The 17,328-nt window shown below is 37.0% G+C and overlaps 1 protein-coding gene across 3 annotated transcripts in view; it reads left to right on the top strand.

Moving 5' to 3' along the window:
- ube3d (ubiquitin protein ligase E3D) overlaps nt 1-17,328 on the top strand; it is a 73,667-nt gene that overhangs the window by 2,132 nt on the left and 54,207 nt on the right. For all 3 annotated transcript variants that reach the window (XR_008908460.1, XM_056761707.1, XM_056761706.1), the window contains exon 2: nt 15,827-16,026. Coding sequence is in view for 2 of the 3 variants with exons in the window: in XM_056761707.1 (XP_056617685.1) it covers nt 15,827-16,026 (200 nt within the window). In the remaining variant the exon portion in view is untranslated. The remainder of the gene's footprint in view (nt 1-15,826; nt 16,027-17,328) is intronic.

Here is a 17,328-nt window from a genome sequence, read left to right as displayed (position 1 = left end):
CCATGGATTCACACTTAAATTTTTTACTGGAAACAGTAGTAGACCATTGGGGTACTTTGATTTTCGAATACTTTTTAGGACAGATAGTATGCAAATTGGGACCCAGCAATGGATTTCTGTGCAAAAGGACGGGAAGAGTTTGTGTTTTCGGACCGTTTAAAGTGCACGACTGCATCGCTTTTTACAAGCGTGAATTAGGTTACTATGTTGTCCATAGATCCGTTTTTTGCCAGTATTATTATGTAAATGATTACACTGACAAGTAAAGTTATTTATTTAAACTTGAAATTTATACTGGGGCACATCTGATTTATACTGGGCCAGGGCCCCCAGTAAAGGAGTTGAATGAATTCAAGGCATGATGTGTTAAGGATAGGGATGCTCATTTCGGTTAATTCCTCTAACCGACAACCGACACTCGTTATCCGAACAATAACCGTTAACCGATAAGATTTTAATAATAAATTGGAATTTAAAAAAATACATTCTACATCTCATTTCGAAGGCAGCGTCCTCCGGAGGTCGCTTTTGTCTACTGCATACGCCTTCGCATGCGACATCCGGAGGACGCAGACTTCGAAATGAGAACATGCTATAGTTGACAAGGGTCTGTGACACGTTAATAATACAAAAATGTATTTCACAGATCTATTTTAACATGCAAACAGCAGCATAACGAATACATCAACAGCAGTACCTGCATTCACATATCACATTTTCACGAACCTGCGGCGTTTTGGATAATCAACAAAAAATAAATTATATAAATCCAAAGCAGAAAATAAACAGGCAAGAAAAAAAACTGAAATAATTAAGATTATGACAAAACTAATTGCTTGATTACAATTAGACCCGCAGCAGAAAACACCCTTTCAGGGTGCACGGATGTCCCGGGAATGTTGAAATAACGCCTTTGGAAGCGCGTCACATTTGCTTTCCACCAGCCAGTATCAATCCGATCTGCTATACCACCCAAAATACAAACATTATTTTTTACTTATTCATATTTTCACGTTAGTATTTTTACGTCACCTCTAAAAGAATGCAGGGAAACCACCATTATCTTTTCCTTTCAAAAGCACACGGGCAGCCGATGCTAAGCATACATGAGATAAGTTTATGTAAAGTATAAATTGATGGCTAGCACCGAAATTTCTTTGCATCGCATTGTGAGCGCGATTGTCCCGTGTCTTCATTTGAAACAAAGAACTTAAGCTTGAGAAAGCCAGTGGTACTCCTTTTGGAGGAGTAAAGCCCTGACAAATGTGGCCTCAACAATCACATGAATTACATCTGTCCAGTTTCGTCAAGTGATTTGCGAGATCAGATTTTAATCTCAAAAAGGTTCCAGAGGGCATTTACACCTAGTCGCACGCGTCTGTACGCTCCGTGAGTTAATGCATAGCATGTTTTTCTTTCACCACACATAAAACTAAAAACATTTACGATTTAAAAGTTGTTTAAAAACATATTATTTTATTTATTTTTATTATTAAAAAAACATAATTATATTATTACATTTAAAATAAATATACCTTTTAAATCATTTAACTGATAGTATTAACAGGTCAATTTTTTTACGGTCGGTTAAACGGTCATTATGAGCATCCCTAGTTTAGGACATAACATATCACTTCTATTTGTGTTCTAAATGTTATGAATATGGGGAGCAAGGATCCCCGTGACTTCAGTAAGAGAAGTCGTTCTGCGTCCGTGATGCCCCTCTCCCCCCCATTAGAGAAGATACATTTGCGGTCACAGGACAAAAGGGTCCCGTAAATGATAGCGGCCATTATCGGTGGTGTTGTTAATTGCAATCTACGTCTCACAGGCGAAAAACAGACTGAAGCTACGGACACAGGACAGAGATGTCGTCGTTCTGAGACAGCAGTGACTAACCTTTTTCAAGTCAAGTGACGAGGTTTATTTACAAAGAAAAATAAATAAATTAAATTGACTTAATTCATCATTTACTCTTATTATTATATAGTGAATATTATTATTACTTGTTAACATCGTGTCAGTGATCTATTCGCTAATTTTGCATAGCATTTTTTGGCACGGTAACTTGGTTCGTAATTTACAGCCTATTGAGACGGCTTGCTAATGCTAAAGGCGTGTAATGTAACCGCGAAAGTCTTAGCAGACGTTTTTCGCATCATCACAGAGTCAATCAGATGACTAAACACAGGTAGTAAGAGGGAGAGGTAGGGGTGTTGGAGATGCAGGCAGGGCGAGGAGAGGCAGGCAGGGCGAGGAGAGGCAGAGGACCTAACGTTACCCGCGAGGACCGCACAAGATAGGATGTGAAAGCTAAGCAGTATTATAATATAACTTACCGATTTATGCAAATTATGATTGTAAACATGATTTCTAACTTGATTTGCACACGGGCATGCAACAAGGACTTATGATACAATTTCAAAGTGCTAAAAATTTACAAGGAAAAACGCTACTTCTCTTGATGATCGTGCTCATCTATTAGCTAAAGCTATCAAACAAACAGTTCCCTTATATTGCGGAAATTAGACAAACTTACCGGTCCAGCAGAAAGCTGGCAACTTCGGCGTCGCTTAGAAACCCTTTTCCTGCTTCAGTACCCTCCTTTTTTAAAAGGTGATGTTTATTCTGGTTTTCTGCCGTTTTTTTGTCTCTACTTCGCCTTGCTGCATCGCATTTTCTCTTTTTTGACGACACAGATTGACGCTCTGTCGGCTCAGGAGTATGTGTGGTCCGCCATTAGCGCAAATTTCACTTCTTACTGCAACACAGAACCGTTTCTATTTCTAATAAAAAACACGACAATAAAATTTGGTAGGTATGCACCGAAAGGAAAATTCTTGGCCGAAACCGAAAAAGAGGAAACCAAGGCCGAAAGCCGAAAACCGAAACACCGAAAGAAATTTGGCCAATTATTAGTACCCTTGCATTTATGGCTATTACTGTGTACTAACTTTACTAAAATGAAGGCATTGCAATTGCATAATTAAAGTTTCAAAGAATAAATCAATTACAAATTATGCAAATATTTATTTAGCACATTGCAACAATGCACAGTATAAAATAAAATTCAACTAAGATGTTTAACTTGACCCCACTCATGTGTATATTAAATAATAATGTACAGGGTACTGGCCCGCTGAAAAGTTGTACAATTAAATGTTCTCTCATGAAAAAGTGCATTTAGGTCAAGTGCATTTTACATTTTTCTCTGTAGGACTACTACAAGAAAGTCTATTCAGAACAAGTGCAACTGCCTTAAGATTAGGGATGCTCCGATCCGATATTTGTATCGGAAATCGGCGTCGATACTGAATAAAATTCTAGATCGGGTATCTGTGACAAATTGCACCGATACCCGATCTAGCTTACATAAAATTTCTGCTAGGCGATGTAAAAGTTCATGGAGACAACGGCGCTTAAACACTCTCGTGGCTGTGCTTTGCGAAGCGTGTGACATCATACGCTAGCAACGTGCTCTGTACGTAGTGCGCGTGAACAAGCGAACGTACCTTACATTGAGCAGCGAACAGCATGGAGCGACAAAAAATATCTGCCATTTAGATTTATTTTAGAACAGCCACGCCAACAAGTTACACCGCTGTTCGCAATACATGCGAAGTAAATGTTCCGAGGGGTTGTGATAAAGCTGTTCATTATAATACTACTAATTTAAGCACGCCGAGTTCAATAAGCTGAAGAAACTAAAACGAGACGGTACGAAGCAGCTAACTTTGGAGGAGACAACGAAAATAATTCAGAAATTTCCATCTAGTAGTGTGAAAGCAGCGAAAATCATTGAAAGCATTTTGAATTTCATGGTAATGGATTTGCAACCGCTGTCCGTCGTTGCGAACAATGGCTTCAGACTCCTTATAAACCACCTGGAGCCGCGGTACGACATTGTGAAGCGTAACTGAGACCTGAACTGTACCAAAAAGTCTGCAAACACGTATACGAAAAAAATAAAGATGTTAATGCGGTGAGTTTTGTGGATAATTTGACTTTGAATTTCTATTTGCACCGACTAAACTATTATATCTTTTTTCCGTTTATTTTTACATGTGCAGCACAAGCTAGGGAAGCTAGTGTTTTGTTTATCTTTCGGTGTTGGATGTTAAATTTGATTTCCACTAACTTTAGCTTAGTTTAGTGGACTTTGCTTTAATGACTAAAGCATTAAAAAGAGCTGATTCCTGTTTGAATATCTAAAGCAGTGAAGCTATTGCTTTTTTGCTCAATTTCAGCTGCTTTATTGTTTATTGTGCATTGATTTTTTTAAATTATATTTGCACATAACAGTTATTAAGAGATTTTGTTTCCATTTATTAATACTTGTCTATCAAGCTAGTGAAGCTGTTGTTTTATTCAGCTGCTTAATTTGCACTTTAATTTTGAATTTCAAGTTTAAGATAGTGAACATTTTGTTTTATTTTGCTGGTTTAATAAATAATTCACAAAATTTGTGAATCATTTGTTTGTTATTTTGTTTTACGGGGTCAGGAAATTAATGTTAAGTCGAGCTTGATGTCTTGCACAGCAATGCACACAGTTTATTAAGTAATTGTGCACTTTAAAAATGTTACCTCAGTATCGGATCGGTACTCGGTATCGGCCAATACTGAATCTCAGGTATCGGAATCGGTATCGGAAGCAAAAAAGGTGGATCGGAGCATCCCTACTTAAGATACAACAATATTTTCTCTGTAGGCCTTCAACATAATAGTGTATCAAAACAAAGACTCCCATATGTTAACTGTAGAACTTTAACAACAACAAATGCACCAAGAATTGCAGATGTGCAAAGTTGATAATAAGTAGCGTAAGAATAGAATAACCTACTTATTCTTTCGTCTGAAGCGCTATGATGTTCAGGAACGAAATTTGGAGAAAAACGTGCTTAAAGTTAAATTATGAAAATAAAAGCCCAACAGTCCAGTATCACAAGTAAAAATCACTTTACAGTTGTAAGAGACTTACTCTAATAACAATTTAGTAAAAAAAAACATTTCCTAGTGTTGAAGTCTATAAAAATACTGTAAAAAAACCGTTGGAATAAAACGAAAGTAAGGAAAATGGTGTAGCGCACATTTAAAGAACGAGAGCTCTGCCATTATCACAACACAATGAAACATTACGGACAACAACTAATAAGCAGTGAAGCAAGTTTTAAGTTGTTTATCATGCTTATAGTGTCTGGACTTTTGATCATCTCTCGTATATTTTGCGATCGCGGTCCGGCTCGCGTGAGCAGTGGAGCGGGCATAACTCCTGGTGCTGTAGACGAGTAGCTCTGTCAACTCACGAAAACATTGTATAAAACAATTTTGCATGCCATAGTTTACACAGGACTGGCGGAAAATGTGCATTAATACTTCATAATTCTTCATGTTATGTGGTTTACTTTGATAGGTGAACTGTCTTTCCCGCGTCCCAGCGATACATCCGATGGGTTTTCCCAAATCGCATCACATGTCTAGTCAGTCAAATGACAACGACACGCAGATCGCTTCACGAGCATATCCCGCTGAAGGGAAACGGGTGTTTACAAATTGCCCTCATTGTAATCTGCCAGAATGACGGCGTCACTGGTAAAAAAATCTGTCAATGACAAAGAATTTTTGGGACTACGCGACCTCTGGTTCACACACGTAAAGGAATATGGGTCGCACTCTAGAGCCCTGAGGATGCATGCAGTATAGGAGACGCTTTAGTGCTGCGATTAAAGGAATAACGTCCGCTACAGATGCATCAAAGGAGTATGGAAGTAAAATAGTGACTAATGTTTTTGAAGCAAAGAGACGTGCTGAAAAGCACTAACTGAAAAAAAATGCATTGTATTAACAGTTCTTGCATTTTAAGGTTCTGCAATTCAATATGGTTGTACATTTAAGCTGTGAATATTACAAATTGAAAAATTTCACACTCGGTTTCACTGTCTAAAAATTAAAAAATCTAAATTCACCTTTTAAATTTCATTTAAAAAATTGAACTTGTTTTTAAATACAACCTTTAATATTCGACGGATAATTTTCAGTCCATATTATTTCGATTTAAAAATTCGCTTCCACAAATTCAGCGGTTCAAATTCGGCTTGAAATTCAAAGTTTCACATCCGGGAATCCCAGGAAAAGCAATAGAGCGCCGATTCTACAAATGCATGATCTCTTCCTGCTGCCTGACCGCTTCACCAGCAGGTGGTGTAAGTCGGTTCTGACGTAGATCAAATCAAGAAATGCAGATACTCTTTAAATGTTTGCCACTGAGTCCACTCATCTGCTCGATTAAGTGAATTTAGTTGTTCTCATAGATGGCTTCTTATGCTTCATCAAGAAAAAAAATATTGATGTTTGTACTGGCAGCTTAGCTCACCACTATTAGCCCTAGAAAGGACATGGAGCACGGGGACAATTCTAGGTGGCCTGGAATCATTGGACTAGTCATACATTTTAATTTAATTATTTAATATTCTACCCGATCTCCTTGTACTGTCTATCTAGAGTATGAGTTACGTTTGTATTTGGCTTGCTATTTATACCCATTCATTACTTTTTACGTGCATATGATATATTAACATTAAGTAATTTAGCAGCATTTAGCATTTTTATCCAAATTAACTTCAAAAGAGGTCAGGGAGCAATAAAGCGATATGTCATACAGAAGCAAAACAATATTGGTTAAGATGGTATGGGTAAATTACACCTGCGTATCAAATGCACGCAAATCTCTGTAGCTTGCCACATGCAAACATAAAATCGTGCTATTGATAAGCACCATCTTAAGTCATCAAATAATGGTTTGAGTTTCGGGGATTAGAAAAAATGGATATATAACAGTGCTTTACTAAGCCATACTGTGTATTGAGTTTTTAAAATAAAATAAGTTAATTTCATGAAGCTATTTGAATGACACATGCGATGGTATATGATTAAATGTGCCAGAAAACAATACAATAAGATTTTAAAGCATTACATTAGGTTCATAACACGATCACAATAAACTTAATGATTCAAATGAAACAGTTTATTTTGGTATAAAACTAAATAGGAAAAAAAACAATAAATATCCATTTAAAACTGACTACAGTTGGAAATGAAAAAGTAGTGCAAACAGATATAAGAACAAGCCATGAACTATTTTATCACAACGTAAAATAATCTACAATATAAATAACCAATTAAAAGTAAAGTATTTTCTTCAAAACGTAATTGTAAAATATTTTTAAATGAATGCTTAAACTTAAACAAACTAATAACCACTTAGAAGAGACATATCAATGGAAATAATTATGCCTGTTTTTCATCTGAAATCTCTGAGGTCAGAACGAAAAATATAGCCAAGTATAGTCTATTAGGCTAAATGAACGAATGAATAAAAACAAACTGAAATACTGCAATAATAAAGACACCTACGCATCTCATTCAGTCATCATAAGTTTAAAGAGGGTAAACTTGATCGTTTATCTGAACTGTACACGTACATTTTAGACACTTTGCTATGAGGTGTACAGGTCTGTTAGATCCTTATGGGTCCCAGCGGCTTCGGGTCTAAAACGTTGACAAAAGATTGTGTCCGATATGGCATTGCGTCTCTAGTAATTTAAAATGAATTTACTTTTACCTAATCGACTTGAAAGACAAAAATTGAATCAGTTTAAATGTTATGGAAACAACAAATATTTGTTACACCAAAATTTCCAATACATTATTAGATTAATACCGTAATTGACATTTTTGCATTTTATTAACAGACAGCAACTCAACAGCAGTTTGTCGCACATTTTGGGAAACACCATCTTACAGCTGTTAGATCGATAACGCCGTGAGGTCTCTTTCTTGGCTTCGACAATACATTTCGGGTCTGTTCTGGCTCTAAAGAACGTGATGTCTATTTGTATCTGGTCATTTTATTTGGCCTGCTCAAGAAGTTCGCTTGGCTAAAAGATCGTTTTTTCTATTTTGTATTAACAAAATAAAAACGACGAACGTTTCCACAATTCCACAACATCCAGCATTTTCTGAGAGTCGCAAATTAAAAAAAGATCATGTGAGGAAAATGAAAAGAAAGTCTGTAGAGATTGCTTCTATGTCATATAAACAGAAGCACTACTGAGAGAGTTGCATACGTGTTAAAGTCGGAGCAGTTATCAATGAGATGCTAGTTGAGATCTCAGTATTTGACCGCTTTAAACAGTTAAACACAATAAATGTCCTGTAAATACTGATGATGCATAATATTTATGTGAACATGATGGGTTGAAGTAAAACATAACCTAATTCATTTTAGCCAGAACAGGAGGAGATTCATAGTCTGAGCATAATAGGCCTAGAGTGTGTCTGTGCAAACTACTAGCAGTGCAAGCGTCAGTTGAATTACTGAAAATGTTGATGATGTTTAAGAAGCTATATATGAGAACTAAATTCACTTAATCGAGCAGATGAGTGGACTCCGTGGCAAACATTTAAAGAGTATCTGCATTTCTTGATTTGATCTACGTCAGAACAGACTTACACCACCTGCTGGTGAAGCGGTCAGGCAGCAGGAAGAGATCATGCATTTGTAGAATCGGCGCTCTTGTTCTTTTCCTGGGATTCCCGGATGTGAAACTTTGAATTTCAAGCCGAATTTGAACCGCTGAATTTGTGGAAGCGAATTTTTAAATCGAAAGAATATGGACTGAAAATTATCCGTCGAATATTAAAGGTTGTATTTAAAAACAAGCTCAATTTTTTAAATGAAATTTAAAAGGTGAATTTAGATTTTTAAATTTTTAGACAGTGAAACAGAGTGTGAAATTTTTCAATTTGAAATATTCACAGCTTAAATGTACAACCATATTGAATTGCAGAACCTTAAAATGCAAGAACTGTTAATACAATGCATTTTTTTTCAGTTAGTGCTTTTCAGCACGTCTCTTTGCTTCAAAAACATTAGTCACTATTTTACTTCCATAAAGGAGCGGTATCTGTTTGTGTCATCACAACATTTCGGCCGTATTGTTTCGGTGATAAAAGTCTTTCGGCGGAAAATTTTCGGTGGCCGAATATTCGGTGCATCCCTAAAATTTTGTTATTGTTCTTCCTCTACTTCTGCTAATCCTTCTATGTAGTGGCTTTGCAAGCTGCCTCCAAAACACACCCGAAGAAGAAGAACATAGTCCCGTGCATCCTTCCTTTTACGAAACGTGCTCAGTTTGTTCGTGTAGTGCTACTATAGAAACATGGCTGTGCAATTTGATAAATTACATGTAAGGGTGTGCCCGCGGTGTATATACATAAAATGGCTCATTGTAAGGTAATATAAACATTTCGGTTCATTTTGTAAGGTATTTCTTCACCACTCACAACATAGTATTGTATTATATATTACATTTTGGTAAATAAATCCTTCAAAATGCTACACACTGTACCTTTAACTAAGCGTATACGTTAAGTAACTTTAAAAAAACATAGAAGAGCATGCATTGAAATATAGTGTATTATTATGTGACCAGGATGGACCAGAGGTGGACAGTAGTAGTTTTACATTTACAAAAGTTATAAAACATTATAAATATTTCTAAATATTTGTTTTTTATAAGTTAAATAAAACTATAGAATGTAAACATTAAAAAGCACGTAGAGGCCTTCTTTTCTTTTCCTTTACTAGATTAGATTAGATTCAACTTCATTGTCATTACAAATATAAAGGTACTATCCTAGGCCTAATGGTTAGAAAGTCTGATTCGTGACAAGAAGGTTGTTGGTTCGATTCACAGGGCCAGCAGGTAACGATTGAGGTGAAGGTAACGACTGAGGTGCCCTTGAGCAAAGGCACCTTACCCCTACTTGCTCCCCTGGCGCTGCAGTGATAGCTGCCCACTGCTCCGGGTGTACGTGTGCACACAACTTGCTGTGTGTGCTTTCACTACTCACTGGATGGGTATGGTCACCATACCTGACAAATAAGTCACCTTCACTTTCACTAAAAGATATGTAATTTTACATTGATCGGGAAAAAACAGTGCTAATATCTGATCAGGAAAACATTCGAGCGATACTCAGAATTAAGGGATAGATTCTATAACATATCCATGCACAAATTTGGTTGAATATTAAATGTAAATGTTAAGGAGATTGTGATCCCTGAAACCCTAGCAATGTGTATTAAGAAAAAAACACAGGCACGTCCATGCAGCGCGACACAAATACTTTGATACAAAGTACTATTTAAGGGCTTATATGTCTTAGACATTGCAGGTATTCGTCATCAAGAAATATGTATTCTTTGGATGCATTTTAAAGTTGTGCCCGTTTAAACTGTCAAGTGATTTGACTCACAGACACATGAGCTCGTCGCGCACATCCGACATGGCGTGTGCACAGACACAGCAAAGCGAACCGCACAGGTACAGAGCAAGATTTACAGTGTCTTATTAGCTATTTAGCAGTTAAAATCACAAAAGGTTCACATAAACACAATGTTATAAGCTCAGTCACGTGTCGCAGTCTGCACGTCCAGTCACTGCACACATCACATGAAGTCAAGTGGGTCACGCCCACTGGCAGAAAGACTGAATGCAACAGTGTTTACTAGGGATGCACCGAATATTCGGCCACCGAAAATTTTCGGCCGAAATGTTGTGATGACACAAACAAATACCACTCCTTTGATGCATCTGTAGCGGACGTTATTCCTTTAATCGCAGCACTAAAGCGTCTCCTATACTGCATGCACCCTCAGGGCTCTAGAGTGCGACCCATATTCCTTTACGTGTGTGAACCAGAGGTCGCGTAGTCCCAAAAATTCTTTGTCATTGACAGATTTTTTTAGCAGTGACGCCGTCATTCTGGCAGATTACAATGAGGGCAATTTGTAAACACCCGTTTCCCTTCAGCGGGATATGCTCGTGAAGCGATCTGCGTGTCGTTGTCATTTGACTGACTAGACATGTGATGCGATTTGGGAAAACCCATCGGATGTATCGCTGGGACACGGGAAAGACAGTTCACCTATCAAAGTAAACCACATAACATGAAGAACTATGAAGTATTAATGCACATTTTCAGCCAGTCCTGTGTAAACTATGGCATGCAAAGTTGTTTTATACAATGTTTTCGTGAGTTGACAGAGCTCCTCGTCTACAGCACCAGGAGTTATGCCCGCTCCACTGCTCACGCGAGCCGGACCGCGATCGCAAAATATACAAGAGATGATCAAAAGTCCAGACACTATGCGCATGATAAACAACTTAAAACTTGCTTCACTGCTTATTAGTTGTTGTCCGTAATGTTTCATTGTGTTGTGATAATGGCAGAGCTCTCGTTCTTTAAATGTGCGCTGCACCATTTTCCTTACTTTCGTTTTATTCCAACGGTTTTTTACAGTATTTTTATAGACTTCAACACTAGGAAATGTTTTTTTTTACTTAATTGTTATTAGAGTAAGTCTCTAACAACTGTAAAGTGATTTTTACTTGTGATACTGGACTGTTGGGCTTTTATGTTCATAATTTAACTTTAAGCACGTTTTTCTCCAAATTTCGTTCCTGAACATCATAGCGCTTCAGACGAAAGAATAAGTTGGTTATTCTATTCTTACGCTACTTATTATCAACTTTGCACATCTGCAATTCTTGGTGCATTTGTTGTTGTTAAAGTTCTACAGTTAACATATGGGAGTCTTTGTTTTGATACACTATTATGTTGAAGGCCTACAGAGAAAATATTGTTGTATCTTAAGGCAGTTGCACTTGTTCTGAATAGACTTTCTTGTAGTAGTCCTACAGAGAAAAATGTAAAATGCACTTGACCTAAATGCACTTTTTCATGAGAGAACATTTAATTGTACAACTTTTCAGCGGGCCAGTACCCTGTACATTATTATTTAATATACACATGAGTGGGGTCAAGTTAAACATCTTAGTTGAATTTTATTTTATACTGTGCATTGTTGCAATGTGCTAAATAAATATTTGCATAATTTGTAATTGATTTATTCTTTGAAACTTTAATTATGCAATTGCAATGCCTTGATTTTAGTAAAGTTAGTACACAGTAATAGACATAAATGCAAGGGTACTAATAATTGGCCAAATTTCTTTCGTGTTTCGGCTTTCGGCCTTGGTTTCCTCTTTTTCGGTTTTCGGTTTCGGCCAAGAATTTTCCTTTCGGTGCATCCCTAGTGTTTAGCTTTATCTGTACTCTATTTAGCATGGGATAAAGTTTTGATTGATTGTAAAATCAGAGATTGTCTCTACTCAGGTAAGTTGTTTTTGTTGATCCGTACCATAATAGTGTTACCTTCAAACTTTTTATACATTCACTGTATATGTTGGGTAAATGTAAAACATTTTTTTTTTGGATTCTAAGCAGATGTATTTCATACAAATTTAAAGATTAAAGGTACAGTGTGTAGGATTTTGAAGGAGTTATTCACCAAAATGTAATATATAATACAAAACTATGTTGTGAGTGGTGAAGAAATACCTTACAAAATGAACCGAAATGTTTATATTACCTTACAATGAGCCATTTTATGTATATACACCGCGGGCACACCCTTACATGTAATTTATCAATGTGCACAGCCATGTTTCTATAGCATCACTACACGGACAAACTAAGCGCGTTTCGTAAAACGAAGGATGCACGGGACTAGTTATTCTTCTTCGGCTGTGTTTTGAGGCAGCTTGCAAAGCGACTACATAGAAGGATTAGCAGAAGAAGAGGAAGAACAATAACAGCATTTACTTGTCGTGTTTTTTATTTGAAATATAAACGGTTCTTTATTGCAGTAAGAAGCAAAATTTGTGCTAATGGCGGACCACACATACTCTGCACAAGAGCCGATAGAGCGTCAATCTGTTCGTTCAAAAAAGAGAAAATACGATACAGCAAGGCGAAGTCGAGACAAAAAACAGCAGATAACCCGAATAAACATCGCCGTTGCTTTTCCCAAATGGAGGGCACTGAAGCAGGACAAGGGTTTGCTAAGCGACGCCGAAGTTGCCAGCTTTCTGCTAGACCGGTAAGTTTGTCTAATTTCCGCAATGTAAGTGAACTATTTGTTTGATAGCTTTAGCTAATAGATGAGCATGAGCATCAAGTGAGTTTTTCCGTGTTTTTAGCACTTTGTAATTGTACGATAATTCCTTTTTGCATGGCCGTGTGCAACTCAAGTTAGAAATAATTTTTACAATCATAATTTGCATAAGTCGGGTGTAAATTATATTATAATACTGCTTAGCTTCTGTGCATACAAATGTGTAATTTAATAATTGATAGGATAAAATCCAAACTTCCAAGTTGCATAGTTTATCAGCAATACAGTGTCAACGAAGATTTGAGAAGATACAATTGATCAATTGGGGTGATGCCAAACGTCGGCTAAGACTTTCGCGGTTAGATTACACGCCTTTAGCATTAGCAATTAGCGGTTTCAATTGGCAATAAATTACGAACCAAGTTACCGTGCCAAAAAATGCTATGCAAAATAAGCGAATACATCACTGACACAATGCTTAACAAGTAACAGTAATACTCACTATAATGATTAGGGTAATTAATGAATTAAGTCAATTTAATATATTTAATTTTCTTTGTAAATAAACCTCATCACTTGACTTGCAAAGGTTACTCTCTGCTGTCTCAGACGACGACATCTCTGTCCTGTGTCCGTAGCTTCAGTCTGTTGTTCGCCTGCGAGACGTAGATTGCAATTATCAACACCACCGATAATGGCCGCTATCATTTACGGAACCCTTTTGTCCTGTGATGCCAACCGTAGCTTCTCTAATGGGAGGGAGAGGGGAGTATCGGAGCTGTAGGTTGCAATTTCCTACATCGCCAATAGTGGCCTCTGAAACTTACACACAGAACCTTTAAGATATTGTCAACACCGTAAACATTTAGAAGCGCAATGTAAGCTTCGGTTTTTTAAACCACTAAATGTGTTTTGCTTGAGTAGAAAATGTTTACTTAGGGTAGGCATGGGTATGCGACTTCAGATGCGACAGCGACGATCGATGATAAAACATAAAAACTACATGTAAATGTATATAAATAAATGTTTTAAATTAAATTATTTTCTTTCTTTCTGATTGGTTATGCTGGCATTTTGGGTGGTACCCAAAGATTTGATTGGTTGCGAGAGTTTCCGAGTCCAGAGCACAGAAGGGAATATTGAAAGCGCACAGCGATGCCTGGTTTCACTTTGATAAACTTGAACAACAGTCAAGTGCAAAATGTGCAGCGCAGAGTACAAACAAACATTCAAATCTACTACAAGTTTGATTCGTTATCATCTTACACTCTCTACACCACACTTTAGCAGCGTGATACAACATGACAAAAGCAAAAAGAAACCGAAAAAGGTGTTTGTTGCATCTCTTCATGCTATATCCAGTGGGCACAGCATTTTTGCTTATAAAGGGCTCTAGTGTTATAGCCGCGCCTCCTCGTGAACTGGCACTCAAGTTAATAAGAATGAATTAAAAAGCCTCGCCCGGCTCAGCACCAGTTTATTTGGACACAAAATGTCAAGTCTGATGAACATAAGAGACTTTACTGTAATACACTGACAGACAGAAATTCGACATAAACTTGTCCGGGCCCGGTCCTCTCTCCTCAATCGGTCCGGTCGCTCGTTCTTTTATATGCTCCGGATCTCCTACGTGATACGAGACCGGTGCGAGCACAGCTTGCACTCATTAACAATTACTCACCGGTCTCGAACCAAGGTCTTGACCCGCCCGCTCCACTACTTCTCATTTTCATATTAAAGCCTAGTTTTTTTTTTTCAATTGTCTTGTTTTAGTTAAAAATAATCCTTATTTTTATTATGTAGCTGAACAGAAACATAAGTTTTTAATTTATAAACCTTTTATTTATACATTTTCTTATTTACAAACAACAATATGCAGATTTGAGACCATTGTAGTTTGGCTATTTTCTTATCTACACAGTTCACAACCAACAGCAGAACATTTAAGTCTCCTATTTTTCATTCTGGTTCTGCATTAATTGTTTCAGACCTAACAAATTTCCCGCATCTCGTCAGTAATATAATTTATTTATTTCCCGCTTTTCAAATTTGATAGATTAGATTTAATAAGCAACAATATTTATAACAGCCCTTGTACGTCTCACTGCTTGCAATCTGCGCATTACTACTGTAAGCAGGCCACACAGTTTTATGTAAACCCTAATTTATACAGAATGCGAACAACGTAATGTGGAAAAAGATGACATGATGTGACACTAGGTCAATTTTGCAAGCGGAGACCATTTAGTCTCTTAACTACTCAATTGTGTCATCATATAGCCGTAATCACTGCACCTCCGTCTGTCACCACACTGTCTTTAAGGTGATTTTTTTCAGACATTCAGCTACAGTAGATAAGCAACAGGCAGCGGTTTATTCTGTATAACGGCTTATTTGTTAAGCGAAGGTGAAAGACAAAATACCCAAATATATTATGTTAAAGCAAATTACACCATATTTATGACTTGTTTACAGAATATTGGCTAAAAATCACACACTATAAATCAATATGTTTATGTGCAAGTGTAGGTTCTCCAAAGTCACATTACATTTGTTTCTTCTAACACTATGAGGTAGTTTCCTAAAAAAGGGCTTAAAACTAATCCTAGATTAAAATAAATGCTAGAGTTGTCTAAAACGACAACAGCTTGCACTGATATATATTCACATACACAAACGCTATTGTTTTGTCTCAAAAATTGTTTCTTGTGGTTTCTCACACAAGAAACCACTATTCTTCATTCACAACTAGGAACCAAGATAATTTGTGTTTTACAATTACCTTCCTGCTGTATATTCTCAGGACGGACATTGCTGGGGTTGGTACAGATGTGAAGATAGAGTCCAGAGAAGACTCCATCCTAAATATCCAGACACCTGAGCGGATTTATCAAATGATGCTACCAGGTGTCAGACTAGTGGATGCATCATGTCAGAGAATTCCAGAGATCACTGAACATGGATCCCACATTAGGCTGTGTGTGCGGTTCAACCAACCATTAGGTACAACAAAAAATTTCCCTCATGTGCAAAATGTATAAACTGCTCTACTGGTTAAAGAAAATTTGATGAGATCATTTACCATATGAGAACAGCTCCGAGTACATTTGCAAGATAAAAAACAGAAAAGTTTTTCCTTTACGTTTTTGAAAGGTTTCATATACACATAATAGCGTTATCAAAACGTTTAGCATTCACATGATCCGGGAAAATGAATAAAAACGATGTATTACGCATGCCAGGTCAGTGAAAGACACTATTGTGGTATTAGAAACCCTGTGTGCTTGCGCACATCCGAATACACAGTTTTAATCTAAAGCGCTTATTAATACACTTTGTCGGCGTGTTTGTGTGTTTATAGTAGTGTACATATACAGTTATGTTCAAAATAATAGCAGTCCTACATCACTTACCAGATCAGTCACTGTTTTTGGTAGAAATCATATTTCTAAGTGGCAAATATTCTACTAGTTTCGGGCTTAACATAAATGCTTTTACAAGACAAATTAATGTTTTGAATGGAAAAGTGAGCGAGAATTTTACTTGCCCGACTGGACAAATAACTTCAATTATACTGTATATGTATAATAATAAGAATATGTGGATTAGACAATGCGGTTTGTTTGTGTAAAGTGCGTTTGTCGTGGTTGTGCTTGTTTGTGTGTTACGATAATCAATGGCGGACCGCACTGGAGTCCATGTAACTATGTGCGACGCGGAATCCTGTTATTAAAATATGTCATCTGGCTCTTCTGCGTGTCTGATTAATTATGTAAACAGTTTAACATTCAACATGAGTGATGGTTGAGGATTTTTCTGCGTCCGCACTGTATTTGGATATGAATACATAAACTTCATCTCCAGAGTTACTCTGAGACACTGCTATTTTTTGAACAGCCTTACATTCCTTTTTCTTAACTTTCTGTAAAGTAATAATCAAAACATGAAGAAAAAGTATCAAATTTGTTAAGAATAGAATGTGTAGTGTTCCCAAAGCATTTGTGTATTGAAATAAGGATTTTGACAAAAAACTACTCGCACTGATATTATATTGAACACAACTGTAAATACTATGTCTCCACTTGTTGTAGTGGTGATGTAAAGGTACTTTATGCTGGAGAAATGATGTATGTATGTCAAGCGGCACAAACATGAAGCATGGAGGCCGCCATTATTCTTTGGGGAATACTCGCACGTGCCTACGGACAGAACGCGTAATACTGAATCCTAATTGCAAAACGGCGTCTTCAGAGTTTACGCGGAAATGATAATGGCGTCGTTTTAAAAAACTTGCGCTTTGAGACC

Source organism: Triplophysa dalaica, chromosome 12, assembly GCF_015846415.1.
Source record: "Triplophysa dalaica isolate WHDGS20190420 chromosome 12, ASM1584641v1, whole genome shotgun sequence".
NCBI lineage: Eukaryota > Metazoa > Chordata > Actinopteri > Cypriniformes > Nemacheilidae > Triplophysa > Triplophysa dalaica.
The sequence above is the reverse complement of the archived record's forward strand: the minus strand, read 5'-3'. Positions and strand labels throughout refer to the sequence as shown.